This window comes from Nymphalis io, chromosome 23 (genome assembly GCF_905147045.1).
Source record: "Nymphalis io chromosome 23, ilAglIoxx1.1, whole genome shotgun sequence".
Taxonomy (NCBI): domain Eukaryota; kingdom Metazoa; phylum Arthropoda; class Insecta; order Lepidoptera; family Nymphalidae; genus Nymphalis; species Nymphalis io.
In genome coordinates, this window is record NC_065910.1 from 385481 (window position 1) to 408987 (window position 23507).

The 23507-nt window shown below is 34.9% G+C and overlaps 1 protein-coding gene and 8 non-coding genes across 10 annotated transcripts; 4 read left to right on the plus strand and 5 right to left on the minus strand.

The window, feature by feature from the left end:
* The first annotated feature begins 1237 nt into the window (after positions 1-1237).
* On the plus strand, positions 1238-23177 carry LOC126777633 (glucose dehydrogenase [FAD, quinone]-like). 2 transcript variants are annotated; one of them, XM_050500743.1, is made up of 6 exons: positions 1238-1391; positions 1590-1651; positions 19723-19977; positions 21047-21204; positions 21613-21727; positions 21816-23177. In XM_050500743.1, exons 3-6 carry the CDS (start codon positions 19729-19731, stop codon positions 23154-23156), a joined length of 1863 nt encoding a protein of 620 aa, XP_050356700.1. In that variant the 5' UTR covers positions 1238-1391; positions 1590-1651; positions 19723-19728; the 3' UTR covers positions 23157-23177. The 2 variants fall into 2 exon arrangements, with proteins under 2 accessions (XP_050356700.1, XP_050356699.1); XM_050500742.1 differs by lacking the exons at positions 1238-1391; positions 1590-1651 and adding an exon at positions 19104-19181.
* LOC126777739 (U1 spliceosomal RNA) lies at positions 5839-6000 on the plus strand. Its single transcript, XR_007670083.1, has one exon. It is a non-coding gene; the product is annotated as a U1 spliceosomal RNA (small nuclear RNA).
* On the minus strand, positions 6751-6869 carry LOC126777732 (5S ribosomal RNA). Its single transcript, XR_007670080.1, has one exon. It is a non-coding gene; the product is annotated as a 5S ribosomal RNA (ribosomal RNA).
* Positions 11326-11444, minus strand: LOC126777748 (5S ribosomal RNA). Its single transcript, XR_007670090.1, has one exon. It is a non-coding gene; the product is annotated as a 5S ribosomal RNA (ribosomal RNA).
* Positions 11771-11852, minus strand: Trnas-cga (transfer RNA serine (anticodon CGA)). Its single transcript has one exon. It is a non-coding gene; the product is annotated as a tRNA-Ser (tRNA).
* Trnac-gca (transfer RNA cysteine (anticodon GCA)) lies at positions 12527-12598 on the minus strand. Its single transcript has one exon. It is a non-coding gene; the product is annotated as a tRNA-Cys (tRNA).
* Positions 13537-13655, plus strand: LOC126777749 (5S ribosomal RNA). Its single transcript, XR_007670091.1, has one exon. It is a non-coding gene; the product is annotated as a 5S ribosomal RNA (ribosomal RNA).
* Positions 14495-14656, minus strand: LOC126777740 (U1 spliceosomal RNA). The gene has a single exon (XR_007670084.1). It is a non-coding gene; the product is annotated as a U1 spliceosomal RNA (small nuclear RNA).
* On the plus strand, positions 15709-15827 carry LOC126777750 (5S ribosomal RNA). The gene has a single exon (XR_007670092.1). It is a non-coding gene; the product is annotated as a 5S ribosomal RNA (ribosomal RNA).
* Positions 23178-23507: the final 330 nt, after the last annotated feature.

Genomic DNA, 23507 nt, shown 5'->3' on the forward strand with positions numbered 1-23507 from the left:
TATCTGGTATTAATTTTGAAAAATAAAAAAGCCATTATAAATATAGCTTTGTAAAAATTCCTGTCAGAAAATGTATAAAACATTGTTCGATTACATTTATGTCCTAAAGTTAATATATTTATAATAAATTAATAATATACTTCGACAGTTATAGTTTTCCACATTTTAATTTGAAAAATATAAAGATCCCACTATTAAAATTGTAAGGGCTAAAGTATCAATCAAAGAATCAAACTTACAATAACATAAGTGCTTACAAGGTTTTTAAAACGTTGTAAATAGCCGAGATTTAGAGCAAAAACAACTTTTTTTTTACCCTTCAATTCAAGATGGCGGCTAACGCACCAGAGGAATTCGGTCACCGTTTTAAATTAAAACTGGTGATCCTTAAAGATTCTTGCAATGACCCTTTTTTAATTACCAACACTAACGGACTAAGCTAAGAGACGTTATCTAGGTAGTACATTTAGGCTCAAATCAGTCTTGTAAATTTGAAAATATTGCAATTGACAACAGTAAATTCGGTAACCAATTTCATACTGTGTATTGAAATAGCAGATTAATATCTCAATAATAACTTGAGTAGGTACATAAGAATTTAAAAAATAGTATGGTGTATACACATGACAGAAATGGAAATATTTACTCCGGGTTAATTGGACAGCAATGAATCCGAAGTAAATATCGAAATTACAAGACTAACTATAAGCAACAAACAGACTTGTAAACCAGATTTAGTAATCCAAAATATTAACTTTTTATTATCGATTATAAACCGATGCTTGTAAAGATGAAAATGATATCGGGCTTCTACTTTGCATTTTATGACAAAATCTGAAAAAAATAAACTAGGAAATATTCAAAACCTATTAATTACCTACGAGTATTGTGGAAGCTTCAACTTATGCCATTTCCTTCAAGATACTTTCCTTAAAAAATCGAATTTTAGTAGTTATTCTAAAAGTGCATTGTAACATATGGCTTGTCGCACATTGACGTTATATATAAGAAATTGGTTTACAAGTGTTTTGCATTTAAAAAAATAGATAAAAGTTCGCTTTAAGTGTTTAATTTATAATACTTGCAACACTGTAAATAAAGAAATACATTAACTCTTTCTTATTTATATTAATTTTTATATATTTGTCTCTCTCATTTTTAATTGTATGTCGTTTGACCAATGAAAGACGGCAAATTTTCGCGGCATTTACAAGAACTTTCTTGAACGTACGACGGCCTAAGGGCTCACGGCCGACAGCGCGAATTAAAATATGTAGATAAATTAGGTAATTAGCAAAAAGTAAGGTCTCAATTATTTCGAATTTTAAAATAATAGTTGTTTAATGTGATGTGAACAGTGAGTGAACTACAAAGTTATCCGGACCCATGGGGTAAGCGTAGTTTAGCATGTCATAATATAATATTTCATACATAGGTATTAGGTACACCTTTCCATTATAATTCGCTTAATCTTCAATTTCGGCATTTGCAAAACTGATTTTTATTATTAAGCGGTCGGTTTAATCTCATCCAAGAATATATCATCACGTATAGGTCCTTTGAACTATGGATATTTATCTCTTTTATAGAAGTTCAGGATTTTCTTTCGTCGGTTTCAAGTGTCGTGCATATAAAATTCGAAGGTACTTAGGTAAGTACACAACTATTTACAAATATTACTTAATATCTATCGCTATATAAAAATTATTGTATTAAAGCAAGATAGATATAAGTATAAGCCCTCGGTAGTGTTTTAATTTTTTAATGAAACCTGATTTCTGCATATTTTACGGACATTTTGTTTTTAAAACAGCGTGTTTTAAAGTATAGTTACTAATACTTAACTAATGGTTTCATTCATAATACGATCTGTTGTCATATTTTGTATCATATCTTATTTAAAACAATTAAATTAAATGTAAAATACGTTATGCGGAAAATAGCATACATTTTTTTAAATTCGATAATTGTCACATCGCATGTGTATCTTAGATATAATTTGTAAATATTTTATTTTTGCGATTCTGAATAAATTATTTCATTAAATAAACCGACGTTGGAAAACCATAAGCAGCATTGATGAGAGAACCGACACGCTGGTCAAAATACTGCAAAACACATCCCGCAAGTGTTTTCCGCCACAGAGAAGAGACAACGCACCAAAACTCTCTGCTGAGACACTCGAGCTCATGAGAAAACGACGAGAACTACCATCGTTTTTGTCAGATAAGGCCTTAAACCGAACAATAAAAACGCTGACGCGACGCGATCTCCGACGCTCCAATACCCGTGCCATCAAGGCTGCGATTGAGCAAAATCGGGGATCGAAAGTGTTCGCTCGCAAGTTTGGGAGGCCGCGTCTGACAAAACTTAAAACTGAAAATGGTGGGGTCGTTACCTCTAGGCCTGAGATTATCGGAGAAGTAGAGAGGTTTTATGGGCAGTTGTTCTCTTCAAGATCGGATAAACCCGTGGGAATCAGTATTGATGACCAGCGCGCCCCTCTTATGCGCCATTACTCCGAGGAGCTCCCGGTCGTTGACCAAGGAGAGATTAGGGCGGCTCTAGAACAGCTTAAAAACAACAAAGCTCCGGGAGATGACGGAATCACAACAGAGTTGCTTAAGGCAGGCGGGACTCCGGTCCTGAAAGAGCTAGCAAGCCTCTTTAATTCCGTCATCCAACATGGCAAGACCCCGGAAACGTGGAGCGGGAGTGAGGTGGTACTGTTTTTCAAGAAAGGTGATAAAACCCTCTTGAAAAACTACAGACCAATCTCCCTCCTGAGTCACGTGTATAAGCTGTTCTCAAGAGTCGTCACGAACCGTCTCGCCAGACGACTTGACGAGTTCCAGCCCCCAGAGCAAGCCGGCTTTCGATCAGGCTACAGCACCGTGGACCACATCCATACTGTTCGGCAGATTGTGCAGAAGACCGAAGAGTACAATCAGCCGCTGTGTATGGCATTTGTGGACTACGAGAAAGCCTTCGACTCCATCGAAACCTGGGCAGTGCTCGACTCATTGCAGAGATGTCATATCGATTGGAGATATATCGAGGTACTGAGATGTCTGTACAACGCCGCTACAATGACTGTCCACATCCAGGACTGTAAGACGAAGGCGATCCAACTGCGCAGAGGGGTGAGACAGGGGGATGTAATATCCCCGAAACTGTTCACCAACGCGTTGGAAGACGTTTTCAAAACGCTGGATTGGACTAGGTATGGAGTCAATGTAAACGGCGAGTACATCTCACACCTTCGATTTGCCGACGATATCGTCATCATAGCAGAGTCGCTGGAACAACTCACCGAAATGCTGCGTAGCCTAGGCGAGTCTTCCCGGCGTGTCGGTCTCGGTATGAACTTGGACAAGACCAAGGTCATGTTCAATAGGCATGTCGTGCCGGGACCGATATATGTCGAGGGGAAACCTCTCGAAGTTGTTAGTGAATATACCTACCTAGGACAGGTAATACAAGTCGGTAGGAACAACTTCGAGAAGGAAGCCGATCGAAGAATTCGCTTGGGATGGGCAGCATTTGGCAACCTTCGTCAAGTCCTCAAGTCGTCTATACCGCAATGTTTGAAGACGAAAGTCTTCAACCAATGCGTCTTACCTGCCATGACATACGGTGCCGAAACGTGGACACTAACTGCGGGACTAGTCCACAAATTCAAAGTCGCTCAGCGTGCTATGGAGCGAGCTATGCTCGGAGTATCTTTGAAGGATAAGATCAGAAATGAGATTATCCGGAAAAGAACCGGAGTCACCGACATAGCTTGCAAAATTAGCAGGCTGAAGTGGCAGTGGGCTGGTCACGTATGTCGTAGGACCGATGGCCGTTGGAGCAGACGAGTCCTAGAGTGGAGACCGCGAATCGGCAAGCGCAGCGTAGGGCGCCCTCCAGCCAGGTGGACCGACGACCTTAAGAAGGTGGCGGGCACCAACTGGATGCGGAAGGCGGAGGACAGGGAGCTTTGGCGCACCTTGGGAGAGGCCTATGTTCAGCAGTGGACAACGATTGGCTGTTGATATTTCATTAAATATAATAGATAAAATGCAGGTTTACAAATAACTTGAGTAACTATTAGCAGTTATTTACAGTCCAAGAAACATAGGTACTTGGTTGTGAATTTTAATTATTTATAAAGTAATAAAATTGCTTATTTATTGCTATTTAGATTTAAGGTAAAACCTGATTGATGTATGAACAAATGAATTAATATTTTAATTCATGTATTATTTACTATTTGTTTTCCTAACAAAATGAAAATGAAGAAATAAAATACTTAACTGCAAGTTTTTTTTAGTATTTATTAAAAATGGAACATATTACTTTTTGTAATGAACAGGTAACTTTATTATATTTCTACCTCAACATAAAACAAATCTCATCTTACAAATCTTATAAAAAATTTAGTAAACTAATAAAAAGCAATACTTTCAATGAGATGTACCGATTTACAATCTATCTAATTATATGAACATATCCAAGAATTATTCTACCAACCCGCATTGGAGCAGCGTGGTGGAATAAGCTCCAAACCTTCTCCTCAAAAAGAGGAGAGGAGGCCTTTAGCCCAGCAGTGGGACATTCACAGGCTGTTACGGTATCCAAGAATTATATCTATCACTTGGTGCTGAGATTGACCCACAATTTGATCAGAATATTTTTTCTGGGAAATTTTACGAATATTGTCATTTTATACATATTATATCTGCAGTAATGGGCACCAATAATAAAATATCTAATACACAGAAAATGTATAATTTAAAGGGCTCTATACAGCTAGACCAAGTCATTATTACAACAGTCATTTATTGTTGGAAAACATTTTTAAGTATACATATATACTCTGAAAAGTAGGTATGGGAATAAATGCAAATGGACATTATCAATACTTTTCTCATTAAATAACTTTTTCAAAGGACAAGTATAATTAAAGTATGTCCCAAATACAATCTTAGAAGCAATAAAATACTTTTAAATACTGATTGATACAATTGATCAAGTAATAATAAAAAGTACATCCACTGATCGCATTGATCAGCTCATCCTCGATCATTATTTCATGTTAATTTAAAAGTATTCATCCTTCAGAGAAACTCCGAGCATCCCTCTTCATAGCTCGCTGAACAACCTTAAAGTGGTGTACCAAATGCACTGTCAGTGTCTATATCTTGGCTCCTTAGTTAATTACTGGTAACACTCAAATATAGATTATCTTACTTTGAAAAATTTATTTTATTTAACTTTGGAATCTACAGACATTCATAAAAACATTCTGTTGTAAGGCTCAAAATGTTTCAAAACTAAATACTTTTAAACTTACTAACTAGTAGTAGCCGTTTCCATTATTTAAATAAATGTGAGAAATATGTTAAATTAAAACCAATGGAGAGAAAAATTGTGTTGGATTATAGGCTTTGCTTTAGATGGCTAATATATACTAACATTATAAATGCGAAACAAACCCAGTAACTCTGACTTAGACAGTCAGAGTTACTGGGTTTGTTATGTTGTAACAGTTAAACAACTGAACTGATTTTAATAAAATTTGGTATAAAGCAAGCTTGAGCCCCAAGAAAGGGCAGGCTTTTTTTATACCTGCCCCACGACCCGTTCTCGCAAAGGCATTTCTAATTATATTTTTTGCCTATATGGAGGTCTAGCCTCGCGGGTACTGAGTCAATTTGATTACATTATGAGGCTGCAATTTGTACGTAACGTGATACGGTATTGTCACGCTAGATGTCGCTAGTAGTACATTAGATCGCGCGAACGAAGTTCGTTGTCCGTGGATATATAAAGACGACGAGCGAGGAGCAACGCATACTTACCTGGCGTAGGGGACACCGTGATCATGAAGGCGGTTCCCCCAGAGCGAGGCCTATCCATTGCACTGCGGATGGGTTGACCTCTGCGATTATCCCTAATGCGGATAACTCGGACGCGTAATTTTTGGTAGTGGGGACTGCGTACGCGCTGTCCCCCTTTAATATATATCCAATTAAATAACATAAATAAGTAAATGTTGCTTATGCTCGAAAAACCATAACCACTCCAAATTTGACCATGTGTGATGACCATCGCATCAAACGAATGAAATAACACTAACTACATACATATATTTCAAAATGCAAGTAAAACATATTGATATATTTAAGTTTTACACGAAAAACGGTCTATTCAACATTGTATCGACGTCTGCTGCAAATAGTTCAAAAATTTAAAATATCAATCGAATCGAAATCAAAAAATCGAATTAATTTCACCCTTAATTTTAATAGTGTTCAAAAGTTAATATAAGCAATTTATAGGTTATGTACGCCTCATTGTGAAAATACAATGCAATACGTTGTCACTAAATATAATATTTTCATCTGGCTCGTCATGTGTTCTTGTAATCTGTAACTGAATCGAAATGAATTTAAATTTATTTTATAAATTCTAAACTTTGAGAATTAATATAGTTAACATTCAATAGGAGTTTTGAGTCGCTAAAACTAATTTAAAATAAAAATTTCATCTCAGTAAAATACGCTGTTGTAGAAAAAGTAATTTCTATATGAAAATTCTATGACATAAACATATTCCTTCTTGACACATCAACTTCGGCGACAAAATTGTTTCACAAATGTATATAAGTAATTTCAAAACTGACCATTCGATAGATCTAGCATCTAGTAAACTAGGCAATTGATAAACTGAAATTTTATATGAAAACAAATAAAATGCAAAAAGGGCCAACGACACGCGGTGTTCCCAGGCGGTCACCCATCCAAGTACTGAACGCGCCCGATGTTGCTTAACTTCGGTGATCAGACGAGAACCGGTGTATTCAACATGGTATGGACGTTGGCTGCACAAAATTTAAAAATTTAAAATATCAGCAAACACAGACAAGACACCCCCCGGCTCCTTCAAAGAACCACACCCGATTAACTGGTCTGTCAAAACAGTGTCTAACCGCGGCCGACTGAAAGAGATCCTACAGGGACACCTCTCGACGGACCCGACCACGTGTAGGGCACTTAGACTGCGTCCACCACCACGACCGCTGGTCGCTCGCTGGGCCTGTCCTAACGGGGTCTCATCCAATGCGATTGATCGCCCTGCAAATAGAAGCATTAGGTAAATCTGTTGGACATGCCGAGGTATCTTACTTACGGTCAGCATACCTATAGCTATTCAAATTTTAAAAAATAGAATCAATAAAAAAATAAAATACGCGAATTTATTTCACCCTAAATTGCAATATTGTTCAAAAGTTAACACAGGCAATTTATAGGTTATTATTGCGTCATTTTGAAATTAAATGCAATACATTCTTGCTAAATCAATATGCATAGCTAGGAGTTAAATTGCAAAAAAGAAAAATGTTTGTAATTAAATTAATAAAAAAGTACGTCATTATTTCTCATGCAAATGGAATTGACTATGTAGTTCATTTGTACTTAGTTATTATAAAATGTTGTTAAAAAATTGTAAAACCGTACGATGGAGTAGGAAATGTAGAGGTTAGGAGAAACTAGATAAGATCTATCTTCTCCTGAAAAATTGTCTATCAAAATGTATGAAAATATAAGGGTTACATAATTTGTTAGACTAGCGTCACTGTGGCTTTTTTTATAGTATAGGTTAGGCGGACGGGGCATATGGGCACCTTTTCAAGCACGTTTTCAAGAACGACGTCTAACGTCCTCTTTCTGATTTCATTTCACTCTGCCGAGTATTAGTTGTTCCGTGTTCGTATTTTTATCCTCTAGCTCCAGCAGCGCCATCTAATACGCTTTCTTACATTTTAAGGTACAAAAAACGTACACGACATGTTACGTTTACGACATTTTCACGCTAGATGTCGTTAGCTGTACATTAGATCGCGCAAACGTAGTTCGTTGTCCGTTGGTATATAAGGGCGGCAAGCGAGGAGCAACGCAGGTTGACTCAGGGTCAGAGTCGAAGGTACCCTGTCATCACCTCGCCCCATCAGGGCAGGGTGATATTCGTTATTCACGAATTACATCCCAAACCCAACCCAAAGAGTCAATTTAGCCCTCTTCGAGGACGATACCGCCCTACACGACCACGACGGCGGCAGTGATAACAGTCTCCAATCCGCGGCCAACGCACTAGGTACTTGGTTCCGAAAGTGGAGAATTAAGTAAATCCGGACAAAAGTAATAATAATACTTTATTGTTATCCAATACATACATATTATAAAAAGTAGCCCTGACTCCTAAACAGGTGTTACCCGTGCGTCAGAAGTCAGTTCCATCCCATTCAATTATTAAAAAGTATTACAAAGGGTCTTATTACTAATTATTGTAAGTTAATCCAAACCGTGTGTGCGTGAGTGTGTAAATGTGTGAGTGTGTGATATAATTGAGCGTGTGATGTAGATGTTCATTTATGAGGTAGTTAATAGTTTCTCAACGTCTTCATAATTAAGTTGTTTTAGCCATATTTTAGTTTTGCCTTTTAATTGGTAGTTATTAATATCCTTTATTCTTGAAAATTGATTAAATTTTTTATAAAATCTAGGTGCGAGACTGTTATATTGTTGCTGTGCAAATTTACTTTTAACATTATTGTAGGGAAATCGATCTCTTCTACTGAAATTAATTGTGGGTAGGAATGGGACAACTGTTTTATGGTATTTTTGTATACATAGGTGTACAAAAAGTTTTCTCACAGATAAAACGTCCGCCTTTTCTAAACTTTTTTTGTTGAAAATAGGAATGGTAAATACATAATTACTTTAAATAGTGCTCGCTGGGCACGCTCAGCCATTAACATATGGGTTTTGGCAGCGGCACCCCATGAACAAATACAATACGTAAGTATACATTCTGCTAGAGCTTTATACGTTCTTATTAAGAGGGGAATATCCGCAATATGCCTGAGCGTTTTAAAAATGTATATTAATTTTCTTATTCTTTTGGAAACTGATGCTATGTGTTTATTCCAACTAAATGTTTCATCTATAATTATACCCAAGTATTTGATGGTTGATACTCTAGATAAGCTTGTGCATGGACAATGGTGATACGCTGTCGATTCTATTACATGGATATGTATGAGTGTACAACTTAGTCTTTTGGTACTGATGCCTTAGTTTTACTGAAACAGATATACTTCGTCTTACTGGTATTAAGTGTTAATAGGTTGTACTCCAGCCAAGAAATAATAGTGGAAAGTCCATTTTCAGCCAGGTGGTGCACATCCGCCCACGTAGGCCCATGAAATAGAATGACTGTATCGTCGGCAAACATTTGTATATCAGCACCTTTTAGTTTGGTATTGCATAGTTCGTTGATATACACTAAGAACAGCGTTGGGCCTAGAGTACTCCCTTGGGGAACACCGTAGGTGATTTTATTAAAGTTACTTGTATAGTTGTCGACTCTCACGCACTGCCTGCAATCGGTTAGATATTCCTGAAACCACTGAAGAACATTACCGCGCATTCCAATATACTCAAGACGAGTTAGTAGGATCGGAATGGATATTGTATCAAATGCTTTCTGTAGATCTAGGATAATCCCAGACATTTCTCTTTATTATCTAGGTATGCGGTTATTTTAGATGATAAATGAAGAACAGCTTCATCAGTGGAACGAGAGTTGCGGAAACCAAATTGGCTCTCTGATAGGAAGTTAGTGCGTTCCAGATATCTAATTAATCTCTTATTAGCAATTTTTTCTATAACTTTCGAAATTGAGCTTAATAGGGAAATAGGCCTATAATTACTGGCATCTGTTTTATCACCCGTTTTGTAAATGGGACATACGACAGCATTTTTAAAAATCTTTGGAAAACCACCAGACTCAAAACTTAAGTTTATGAAATACGACATTGGAATGGCAAGAACATGTCTCGAATTATTAGTATTAAAGACGATATTTTATCGATCCCGGATTTATGGAATCCCGCTTTGTTTGATTTCACTACAAATAGTACTTAAAACTTCATCAGGGGTCGATAAATATAACAACATAGATTTTAGGGGTACAGTATAAGATTTAGCATTTTTAGAAAGTGTAATTTCATTGGTATTTAATGTTTCTAGTGTTTGTCTGGCTAGATGACTACCCACAGATGTAAAAAACTTATTAACATGATCAAGGGAGTCTATTGGAGACGGGCTCAGTTTTAACAACTCTGTAGAAGAAATTTTAACTTTATCAATGTTACATACTTCCTTCATTATTTTCCAAGTTTCACTTACATTATTTTTATTTAAATCTAGTTTTCGTTTATAATATTGTCTTTTTAATATTTTTATTACTTTTTTGCGTGTTTCTATATAGAGTATTTCATTTTAAGGTCAACATTATCACTGTGTTTTCTTATTTGTTTATGTAATTTATCTCTTTTTCGTATTGATTTGACAACCACTGTAGTCATCCATGGTTTAAGTGGTGTTCTTCGTTTAGAAATTTTGATAGTGATCGTGTTAGCTTGTATTGCATTTTCTATTGTTTGTGTAAGAAATTGTGCTACTTCATTAACGAACGGAAAAGTGTACAGTACACTTCACCCGCACCCTATTTATATTAGAAATTATATGGGCAATCCGGGAAACATAACTCTGTTCGACCAACCTATCCCGTGGATACAGGAGACTCAATTTTCAGTCCCACATAAAATAGAGTGCGCAACAGAGCAGCGTTCGTACTAGGAAGACTATATGTGATGCTATGTGGGAGGAGTAAAATGTCCCTTAGAAATATGACGACATTATACAAAATCTTCATACGTCCCATTATGACCTATGCGAGCCCTGTCTTTGCCCACTGCACACCGTATCAGATCAACCGATTACAGATGATACAAAATCGTTTCCTTCGTATCGCTACCAACTCGCCATGCTATATACGTAAGGTCGATCTACACAAGGACTTCAAAATCGATTCGATCGCCAAACATCTCATGATGCTCTCTACGGCGTATTTTGAGAAAGCTATACGACACGGTTATCGGCTAATAGCACAGGCCTGCCCATACATCTCTCTCAGAGGTAACCTTCCGCACAGGCGTCCAATGCACGTCCTGGACGACAAAGACGACAGAATAACCTTCCCCTTCACCCTTCGAAGGAAAGATACTGCGTAGCGCGGTCCCACTTTAATATATAGACAATTAAAAAAACGAAATCAGTATATTTTACTTGTGCTCAAAAATCTATTATCACTCTAAATTTTGTAGACATCAAACGAATGAAATATTAGAGTAACTTTCTATATATTTTAAAATGAATATAGTAGATATTGATATATTCAAGTTTTACAGAAAAATAAATAAAATGCAAAAAGGGCCAACGACACGCGGTGTTCCCAGGCGGTCACCCATCCAAGTACTGAACGCGCCCGATGTTGCTTAACTTCGGTGATCGGACGAGAACCGGTGTATTCAACATGGTATGGACGTTGGCATTAATTAACGCTAAATACAAGAATACAAAACAGCCTTACACTGCTAATCTTCTCTTCAGGATCTCTGTCCCGGGAAAGAATACCGTTTCGGAATAAATAATCTACAGACAAGAATCAGCTAAATAATTACATCAACATCATAACACATATATTATCACTTATTACTCTTAATTCATCAAATATGTCATTTAAGTAAAAAAATATATATATACAACTATTATAAAAAATATGCAGTATTGAACAAGTAATAACTTTTATTTGTATATACTACAATTTTTTTTAATTATGAATTTAATATTAAAAATACAAATATCCAAAAGAAATTCGCAGCCGGTAGGATTCGAACCTACGCTCCCAGAGGGAATCTGATTTCGAGTCAGACGCCTTAACCACTCGGCCACGACTGCTACACGACATTATTCGAAAAAGTGATTCAGTATAAAATACTCTTTAAATAATTTATTTATATTTAGATAAATGTATACATAAAATATTTTATACATTTTTAACGAGACCTTTAGTTCCTAATGTGAAAACAAAATTATTTTAATCGGTCTGTACTACCTATACCTTCAACGTTATCCAATCGACCTATTTTATGTGTCATTTATTATTTCATTAGTCCTAATATACACTATACATACTATGAGCATCAACGCGCAAAGAAAAAAAACATCTAATATTATACATATAATTATAATATTTAAATGTTTTTTATGTATTTGTTTGAAAGAGTAAAATTATACGGTGTTTTAGGGTTACATTTATGGCAGACCTAAAACATTCTTACTTTAACTTCCTAAGTCGTGTAGACAATGCATTTAAGTCCGCCTTTTTGTGTTTACTAAACTGTTTCTTTTTATGTAATATGTACAATGGTATTAAATAAATAATTTAGTAATACACCACTGATATATAAATAAATAAGAAGAGTGCTATTCCTCACGACTCGATCCATTTGATATTTATAATTTTCCTTGGAATATATTTCAGACAGTTTGATAAAACCTTCTATTTTGTAAGTTGTAAAAAATATAAAAGAACACAAATTAAAAAAGATATGGAAAAAAGTATAATTGTTAGGGGACACCCGGGTTTGAACCGGGGACCTCTCGATCTGCAGTCGAATGCTCTACCACTGAGCTATATCCCCGATAAGTACCTATACAAAATTTTCTAACCATTTCATATTAATAATCTATTAATAGTTTAAAATTTATTCATCCTCTTATCATTATTACGCTAACTTTCTGATAAAGTTGTATGAAAAGATGAAGCTAATAAGCAAATGTATTTTTAAATTACAAATAAAGTATTATGTACACTTTTTTAACTCTCGTATGTCTTTAATATATATGTAATTAAAAACAATTATTCGATTGTGATGAAAATTCGGAGAGTTAATCTGCAAACAGCTAAAAAGCTTCCTGTGCAAAAAAAAAACCAAGAATATCACTTTGAATGTTTGTCCTTTAAAATAAACGGAGCTAGTGTAAAATAATTAATAAGTTAAAATGTCAGTTGTCACTATGCTTTGTTTACTGACCATATAATTTTACACCACTTGAAGTATTTAGTCAAGGTTTCATGTATATATTCAAGACAAACGGTTGTTGAAGTATAATCACTTATTTTTATAGTTATGTAGGTACTCAAATGGTGAAATTGTAAGGTTAGATTAGATCCTAATGGCAAAAAGACATTTAATCTTTAAAAACAATTTAAAAGACATTAATTTGATAATAAAGATGTCAAGGGAAAATCAATTTTTTATTTATTTAATAATAACGTCATTATTAATATTTAAATAATGTTATATAATAAGTATAATATATAAGACGCCATCTAGTGTCAAGAAGACATACTAGTTAGTCTGTAGTAACAAATAGTTTTAAATAGCAAAATAAGATGGCAGCACGAATCTCTTTTTTTATTTAAATTTATTTTAAATTATTTCATAAATCTATTTAACATTATGAGTTATTTCATATACTGAGCAAATGAACATAAATAAAAACATGTTTTAGTTACGATAATATAATAATGGCAATGTAAGGCTGTTTTGTATTCTTGTATTTAATCCTAATTAATGCCAACGTCCATACCATGTTGAATACACCGGTTCTCGTCCGATCACCGAAGTTAAGCAACATCGGGCGCGTTCAGTACTTGGATGGGTGACCGCCTGGGAACACCGCGTGTCGTTGGCCCTTTTGCATTATTTTTCATATTTATAAAAAAAGTACTACCAATTTTTTTGACATACTTTCGTATTTACATATATAACGTAATCAAAAATATTAAAACTCTCGAAATAGAAAAACTATGTTTTTAATTTATATAAGAAATCGGCGATCAACAAAATATCATTTGTAGTTTATTGTTTCATTACGAGTATTCTTTTTACAATTGCCCAAATTTTTACAATCAAATCCAAAAATAAGAAGGTAGCTAATTTGGTCGCTCGCAGCGGGTGCTAGTGACCTATACTACGCCACTGTCTAGATGTTTATCAATGAATTATAAATGGTAAAAATAAACAAATGGAAAAACATAATTAACGTAATAAACAAAAAGATTATTATTATTTCAATTTAATTTACATATTATATAAAATTAATCGCTACTAGGGTGCTGTCAATATTTAATAGCAGGTAATTCACAGAGTATCTTAGTAAATGCTTCAATTCAATTTATGCTATCCACTCGTCATTAAATGATCCCATTGAGAATTGTTGTCTAAGAGCACGTTGACTGTGTAGGTGCCATGGTTCACCCTAAAAACGTATCTTTTTACTGCAAACAATTTTATTATACATTTTGATTAAGACTAAGTTAATCAGAAACAGGTTGATCTTAGATATCAAGTACAGCTTGTAAAATATTCCGTTCTCCACTCTCCATATCTCATTTTGCATGTTACAATATCCAAAAAATCGGACTGTACCATGTCACTAAAACTTTTACAGTATTTATTTGATAAGTTTTTTAAAGAAAGTTTAAACTATACTAGCTTATTAATTAGATCTGGTGTAAATGTTTATTTTAAGGGGGACGGCGCGTACGCAGTCCCCACTACCAAAAATTACGCGTCCGAGTTATCCGCATTAGGGATAATCGCAGAGGTCAACCCATCCGCAGTGCAATGGATAGGCCTCGCTCTGGGGGAACCGCCTTCATGATCACGGTGTCCCCTACGCCAGGTAAGTATGCGTTACCCCTCGCTCGTCGCCCTTATATATCCACGGACAACGAACTTCGTTCGCGCGATCTAATGTACTACTAGCGACATCTAGCGTGACAAAACCGTACCACGTTATGAACGGATTAGTCTCAGAAAGTAATATAACCAAACCAAATTGAGACAGTACAGGCAGATTAAACCTATATATTTGTAAGACTAAGTCAGATTGTAATATATAATATTAGATGTGATACGAATTAATATTAATTATTACTGGAGACTAGCTGTCATTTTTTATATTAATTAATAATAATCTATATTTTTAATCTGGCAACAAGAACATTGGCAGATACTCTTTATGGCGGAAACTGATAGACTTGAATACTTTTTACGAGCATTGCGGATTGCGTTTTGATATCTAGTTTTACATATTGGACGGAGCGACTGTGGACTGTAGTCTAAAATAAAATCATTCGATAATTATATTTGCCTGTGAAAAAAGGCCCATAACATTAACTTAACAATGTTTGCTAATATTCGATTTGGCATTTTATATAAACAATATGTTAGATTTATCGGAGAACGTTTTTACAAGTAGACATTTACACCTAGCAACTACTACTTTTTAACTTATATGAATGTGCCGAATCGAATGCCCTATTTGGGCCACATTATATTAATATACGAGTGAGAACACCACAAACACGAATAGTGTTGATTCAGAGAAGTTTGTGTACTACACGCCTCTTTTGTCTAAATGCAAACTTTATAATGTATCGGGGTTGCAGTGGCAAAGCGATAACTAATACATCGCTGACATCAATTACATTTTTTTAATTTTAGAAATTTCATGGTTGCAGTAGAACTGTGTGGGGTAAGAATTGCAAATAACTCCGGTCACCAGACGGGAGCCGGGCTCGTTGCGCTCATGCGCGATATATATATATATATATATATATATATATTTGGTATAGATAAAAATAAAATAATCATTGGTGTTATAATTTTTAATTCATAAGGAAATCATCAACATCGATAAAAATAAACGTTTTATTATTATGATTTTTGAAATTCTAATCGCCAACGTCCATACCATGTTGAATACACCGGTTCTCGTCCGATCACCGAAGTTAAGCAACATCGGGCGCGTTCAGTACTTGGATGGGTGACCGCCTGGGAACACCGCGTGTCGTTGGCTCTTTTTACATTTTATTTCATCGTTAGTCTTAAAACCTTTTATATATGATTTTATCTTTTTAATGATAGACTTTGATATTTGATAAATGCATTTTTTTATAGAATAGGTAGGCGGACGAGCATATATGGGCCACCGGATGGTAAGTGGTCTCCAACGATCTAGCCAAGTCAGACCTTAGGATTTAATATATTATCCTAAGTTATAAGAAGAAATGGTATTTTAAGTTGTTATAAAATATTTTATGTTGTTATAAATAAATATCAGGAGACCATTGAACTTGACACCCATTTGGACCTCACTTCTTTTGTCGTTGAAGTCAACAGCCAAGGCATACATCATAATATTGAACTTGGCTCTCATGTCACATTTATGTTTTTGGTGGGATATTTTTATACAAGTAACTGATCATCTTTATACATAGCGTTTCAAAAATACTTCGGCTGAATATTCGGTTTCGTTAAAAACCATAACCAGTGCATCACTGTCATACAACTGTTTTTATATACTTTGTTTAGCTGGTTATTAGTTCAACTGCAGTGTCTTCTTCTTTCAAATGTCAAATCAATAATGACAGAAAGGGAGAAATCACTGTTTAACAGCCGCTAAGAGAGGTTAATTAGATAAGTAAGGCCGCTATTACGTAATGTTTAAATACTACATAATATTGTATTATATAGTATTTAATATCACAATTAATTAAGTAATTAATGCACGACTTGCTTCGTGCATTAATTATAAATTGTTATATTAAATATTTACTTCAAAATTCGTATCAAATTGTTATCAAAGAAAGAGAGAAAGAGATAGTCGAGATGGCCTAGTGGTTAGAACGCGTGAATCTTAACCGACGATCGTTGGTTTTAAACTTGGGCAAGCACCACTGAATTTTCATATGCTTAATTTGTATTTATAATTCATCTCGTGCTTGGCGGTGAAGGAAAACATCGTGAGGAAACCTGCATGTGTCTAATTTCATTGAAATTCTGTCACATGTGTATTCTACCAACCCGCATTGGGGCAGCGTGGTGGAATAAGTTCCAAACCTTCTCCCCAAAAGGGATAGGAGGCCTTAGCCCAGCAGTGGGACGTTAACATGCTGTTACTGTACTGTGTGTTATCAAAGTGTTAATGATTAACAATTTAACAGGCCTTGTGTTGAACAAACACGCAAAATACAAATACTATGGATATATTAAAGTTTCACTCACGATCAGTTTATGATTTAAGCGATGTAGTAATACGACTCGGAACCAGTGAGCCGTAGATACTTTTCCGCTATACTTAACCGAGTAATTAAGACTCGCTTTGAACATTTTATAACTAATAATTGTTTTGATTAAAAGACAAAATATACTCTTAAGAAGACTACTAATTTTTATTACGGCTTTCATTTACTATCAAACTTCTAACAAGACTAAATAAAATTTAAACAACAAAAATCGATTCAACGTTTTCCGTATTTCAACTTTTATTGTTTAATTATTATTTTTTTTCAATTTCGTTTAAATTTATTATAAAGCAACAAATGTTCATAATAATAGTTCAAACCGTCTGCAGTACAGTTACAGTTTGCTGTTCATATTATTTATTGCCTTCAAATTTTAAAATTACAATCCTTAAAAATATTATTAACGTGAAATTTTGCATTCACGTTGTTAGGGTTACAGTAAAATTTATAAGAACTAATACCACCCCCGCTTACACGCGGGCGAAGCCGCACGCGGAATCTAGTATTGAATAAACTATAACTTTAAAACATATTCTTAGTCACACACACATGGATCTGCAAAAAATTGATTACCTTCAAACGATAACAAACTATCAATTATTTATATCGTTCTACTTTTTTGTAATTCGCTTTCAAATGCATAATTATTTTCGTAATGCACGTCTACAAATTTACATAAGATACCGGTGACAATTTTAGGTCATCTACTGTTCGCGCACCGAATGTGTTCCGCACATCTATGACTCCATTTTACGCCAACAGCACTAAACGCGAAGCTGCCTCGACGAAGTAATTTTAGAAATTGACAGAAATGCGAAGTGAGTGCCTACACTCGCATGGAAACTCGCGTGGAGCCGTCACGAGATTGAAAGTTCACTCCGACGAATGCAGCGCGTGCAGGTTTAGGGGTGGGTTCGCTAAAGGTTCATACCCACCATAATATGTCAATCTAATTATAAAAAAACACTGGAATAACTTATAGGAAAACTAAAAACGCAGCAATTGAGATCTTCTATTGCAGCAAATCAACAATTTTATGTCAGTATTTTGTCCACACAGCAATCCTTGCTCACGATTAATGTCGACCTTTATTAAGGATTTTTTTTCTTATTTTATCTAGTTTACACAGCGTGTCTCAATGTCCACATAGGCGACTATGTTTATCTTATATATATACCTAGATTATATATTAAGGTCATTTCGGCGACATGAGGCCTCGAAATCTTTAAGTAATGTTAGTCAAAGTAGTATTCACTTGTAATTACAGAAATCCAATTTCATATTAGTTTTTTCATCAGTGCTGGTGTATGCGAACTTGTTGGTATATCCTTCATTACCTTCCTAAGGCAAAGGGAGCCCCGACATTTGCATTGCCTAGGGGTCTTTAAAAAGCGTTGGTTATCCGACCCTTTCGGTTTTCAGGCGGGTTAAAAAGCAATGAATATGTGCCTTCAATTGAGACCTAACATGCATTTGTAAAAAAATATTAATATGACAAACACACCTTAACATTGGCAGTAAACCACGATATCAAATAGATACATAATATATTAATAAAGACAGTCATAAAACAATTTAAAAGTAAAAACTAAACCAGTTTACCTTACAGTTTCTGAAACATTGATTAGAGCCAGATTAGCGAACTTTAAAAAATATCTTGTAATAAAAACAAATTATGTACATTAAATGATTTCATGTCTAACACTCTTCGTTAGTTGTATTAGCGGCTAGCTTATAATACCACAACCCCGATGTCCTGAGTTCAATTCCAATAATAATTGTTGACATTTTGATTTGTACTAGAAGTCTAAAGCCAAGATATTGGTACTGAAATGGAAGTGTCAATTTTAGGAAATTTCTCTCACTTGGATTCACTTTCTATTGAACTATGAAAGTGGGGGAATAGAGTGCTCTATAAAATTGCAAATTAACATAACAAATGTTTATTGGCATGAAAATTTTCTTAAAAATCAAAAATAAACAGATATTTCTTATAATGTTGAACACTACAGTGTACCGAACCCACATCGGACGCGGCAAATAAATGTTATCTGAGCCCTTGAATGAAGTTCCTTTGTGTCTGCTTTTATATCCTGCACAGTCTTCGAATATACGCTGCAACAATCGTACGTATAACATTTAATACGTTACTGATATAATATTCCTTAATTGGGATAATATTTTTTGGAAAAGTGCAAAATACGGTATGGATTTATTATCTTAGTACGCAGTGCTTGCCTATATCCTTATACTGCAAGTCATGTGATGTCATCATTTATTGCCAATAGTATTAGTCCCAATAGATGCAGCTGGCATTGGTAAATTGATTTTTGTGGTGATGCTTAATACTATTTGGTAGTGTCTCATCATTCCACATTATCATTTAAATGGATATACTAATGAAAAACCTTATAATAAATAGTGATAAATGAATTTTCTTTGATGTAAAATTTATATATCGTATTTTAGTGCAACTTTTCAATTTAAGGTCTGATTAAAAGTTTCTGAAAATGTTTCACTTCCGTCGTATATCTGAGTTGTTTTAATTTTCATATCCTTAATATTAAAAACTTACGGGTTTTCAAAATTAAGGCTAGGAAGGACTAGTAGTGAAAAAATGTTTAAAAAAAAATATTCAATTCATAACTTTATTTATGTCTTTGACAGATTAAAATGATTTGGCAACCGTTAAATCTGACTGAGGTCTGTCCAACCTACACGCCTCTTGCAGCCTGTTCCCCCTTCGGATATATTTATTTGAATCTATTAGTTCAGTTATATGGAGGTTCACGAGATAAGAGGTTACATAGAGACTACGGGGAGCCAGACGACATCAGCAAAGAGTACGATTTTGTTGTGGTCGGAGCTGGGTCGGCAGGCTGTGTGGTCGCTAATAGGCTAACTGATAACCCTGACTGGAAGGTGAGTAGACAACTCTGGATAGGTGTTTACCTGCTCTAATAATAAAATCATGTATAGTAAGTAACTTTGCCTATTAATAGAAAATATTGTTTAGTTTTACGTATTATAATCAACTGAGTCATCTGAGAGTATAAAACTTATAAAATTTGGAAAAAATCTTTGATAACGCTAATAATCATGAAGTTGTTACAAACGTTTAAACGTTAGGTAATAAATAATAATATTTCAATCGAAGAAAACCTAACAACAAAATACGAGTAGTCCTTCCGCCTCAAACGTGTGAAATCATCATAAATTGTTTAATTATATCCGAATATTTAGTTATTATAAAGAATTATGAAATATGTTTATGGATATGTACAATAAATTTTACAAATGTGTTTGAATTTTTTTCTTAATTAATTGGTACTGGCAGACAGAACATTCATAAAACATAAATAACCATCATATTTAAAATACACAAAAACCAATTAAGTTTACACGTATTAATAAAAACACCAATTGAAACAGACGTAGACCAAAACTGTAATGATATTTAGTTATTCAACCAGTACCACTGCGTCGTTGCATTTTGTCGTTGGATTACAGGAAAACATAACTAAGCAAATAAATTCATGAGAAATAACATTTGTTAGTTTAGACGGATGGAAACATGTATTTCAATAATCAATTAAACGGAGCATCCACATCTGTTCAGACGTTTTAATTCACTCTTTAGTTATTTTATATATTTTTTTAAAATACAATTTGGCTCTTCGAATACTTGATTATTTGGCATTCCGAATGGACTGACTGAAGTGTCAAACATTCTGCCAAAATAACTTCGATTAAAAAGTCGGCTCCGCAGTTCTGTGATGTGTTATAATTACAAGAAGATTACATCACGATAACTTACCCCACCGCTGAGCAGATGAAATGAGTATTAGTTACTTGGATTTGAACCCACGATGACTACAGTTACCATAAGCTAAGGTCAACGGATCACTAGGCTTTAAGTTTAGCAAACTAAATAGGTGAGACGTGAACAGCAAGTTATATTATGCTATTCCCATATAAATACATTCTTCAGGTGCTTCTTTTGGAAGCCGGTCCAGAACAACCAAAAGTGACTTTAGTCCCAGGTCTATCAACTGCGCTGCTTGGATCTAACGTCGACTGGGCTTACACAACAGAGCCTAATGGAAAGAGCTGCCTTGCTCATCCAGGAGGAAGATGTGCTTGGCCAAGGTACTATATATACAATGTAGTTTCTGCTGGCTCCACATTTATTTTAAATAATTATTTATACCAATACAGTAAATGCTAGAAGTTTTCGATATTGACGAACCGACACTAGAAAAGTGAAAAACAGATAAAGGGAGTTGTGACAAAAAATTAACTTAAAACTAAAACAATATTTAAACAGCGACATGATTCCTACATATACTCATTAACGGCTACGTCAATTTATTGATATTAGTGTTAATGATTGTAAGGTCCAACAGCTACACAGATTTAGTTGTACCTTTTTAAGTTTAAATATAAAGCTATCTCGTCAACTTAAGTTGTATATTCATGAATACAAAGAACTCTAAACAATATGTAATTACGTTGCTAACAAGCTTCAACTATATCTAACAAACATAATAATTTTAGAGGTAAAATGATGGGAGGTTCAAGCTCAATCAACTCATTGGCATACATCAGAGGGAATAGAGTTGATTATGATGGTTGGGCCGCACTTGGTAACAAAGGGTGGAGCTACAAAGATGTAAGTATTGAAAAAAATATAAAACAATATATAACAAACAAAACTTTTTTGATTTAATGCAAATAAATTGTCATTTTTATTTGAAAAGGTACTACCGTTCTTCAAAAAATCAGAAAGAAATGTAAACATAGAGGCTTTGAATGCCGTATACCATGGCGTCACAGGAGAACAGTACGTGTCTAGATATCCTTACATAGATAACCCTTCCTTGATGCTGACTGACGCTTTCAACGAGAGGGGCCTTCCTCTGACCGATTATAATGGAGCGCATCAAGTCGGCACTATGCAGGCTCAGGCGTTTTCTCTATCGGGTGAGAGAGTTTCAACGAACACAGCCTTCATAAAACCCATCAGATATAAAAGAAAAAATCTCACCGTGAAACCGAATTCCGAAGCCCTGAAAATACTTATCGATGAGAACAAAAGAGCGTACGGTATAATTTATTCCCAAAATGGAAACATTTTAACTGCATTTGCTAAAAAGGAAGTGATAGTTAGCGCTGGATCTATTAATTCACCAAAGTTATTGATGTTGTCTGGCATCGGGCCGAGAGATCATTTAGAAAAAATAGGCATACCCGTCGTACAAGATTTAGCCGTTGGGGAAAATCTACATGATCATGTAACTTTTAATGGAGTAATTGTAGCCCTATCTAACAAAACATCAACAGCAGTCAGCGAGGACGAAGTATTAGAAGCAGTTCAAGACTACGCCAATATGAAAATCAAACGCGGTCCTTTATCCGGCAATGGACCGGTGAATTCCATATCGTTTATTAAGACTGATCCCGATTTAATCGCTCCAGACGTACAATTTCAAGTAGACCACGTTCCCAATTGGAGAGAATTCATCAATGATCCAATAACAGCGGAATCAGTTTCAATTTTTCCTACGGGATTTTATGATGCTGTTTTACCGAGAACAATGAATTTAGTTCCTAAAAGTAGAGGCGCGCTGTTATTGAACGAGTCGGATCCGAACGGTCCGCCTATACTTTATGCAAATTACTTCAGCGATGACAGCGACTTTATACCTTTATTAAAAGGTGTTAGATTTCTATTATCTTTAGAAAATACAAAAGCATTTAGATCGAACGGTGCATATTTTGTTCGGGAGCCATTACCGGCTTGTAGAGATCACGTCTGGGGTACCGACGATTACTACATTTGCTTAGCAAGAGCATACACATCGTCAACATACCATCCAGTGGGCACTTGCAAGATGGGTCCGAAGTGGGATGAAAAGGCGGTTTTAGATAATCAATTAAGGGTGTACGGTGTTTGTGGATTGAGAGTTATTGATGCTTCTATGATGCCGTTTGTTATTCGAGGAAATACGAATGCTCCTACTATTATGATAGGAGAGAGGGGTGTGGATTTCGTTATTAAGTACTGGCGACATCACAGTGAATCTTACTGTTCCTATTAATTACATTTTACGTAGCACACAATCACGTTTATATGAGTTAAGCGAGCACATACAGTGTTACATTAGAAATATTATTAAAATACATTTTTGTTGAATTTATCGGTTGTTTTATTGACACTTACGGTTTACTTATAATTATATATTAATTTTTGTCCTGTCTTACGGGACTATTCAAACCGATTTTTTTAAAGTTATTAGTAGTGTTAAAATGTTTATATAAAAATAAATAGGTACTACAAAACGCGTTTTTCAATTAATTACTACAAGCAATGATGAGTCCCACTAGTTTTCCAACCATTATGGTAGTTTTTTTTTATCTTCAATCAAATACGACCGTCGATCACCCATATA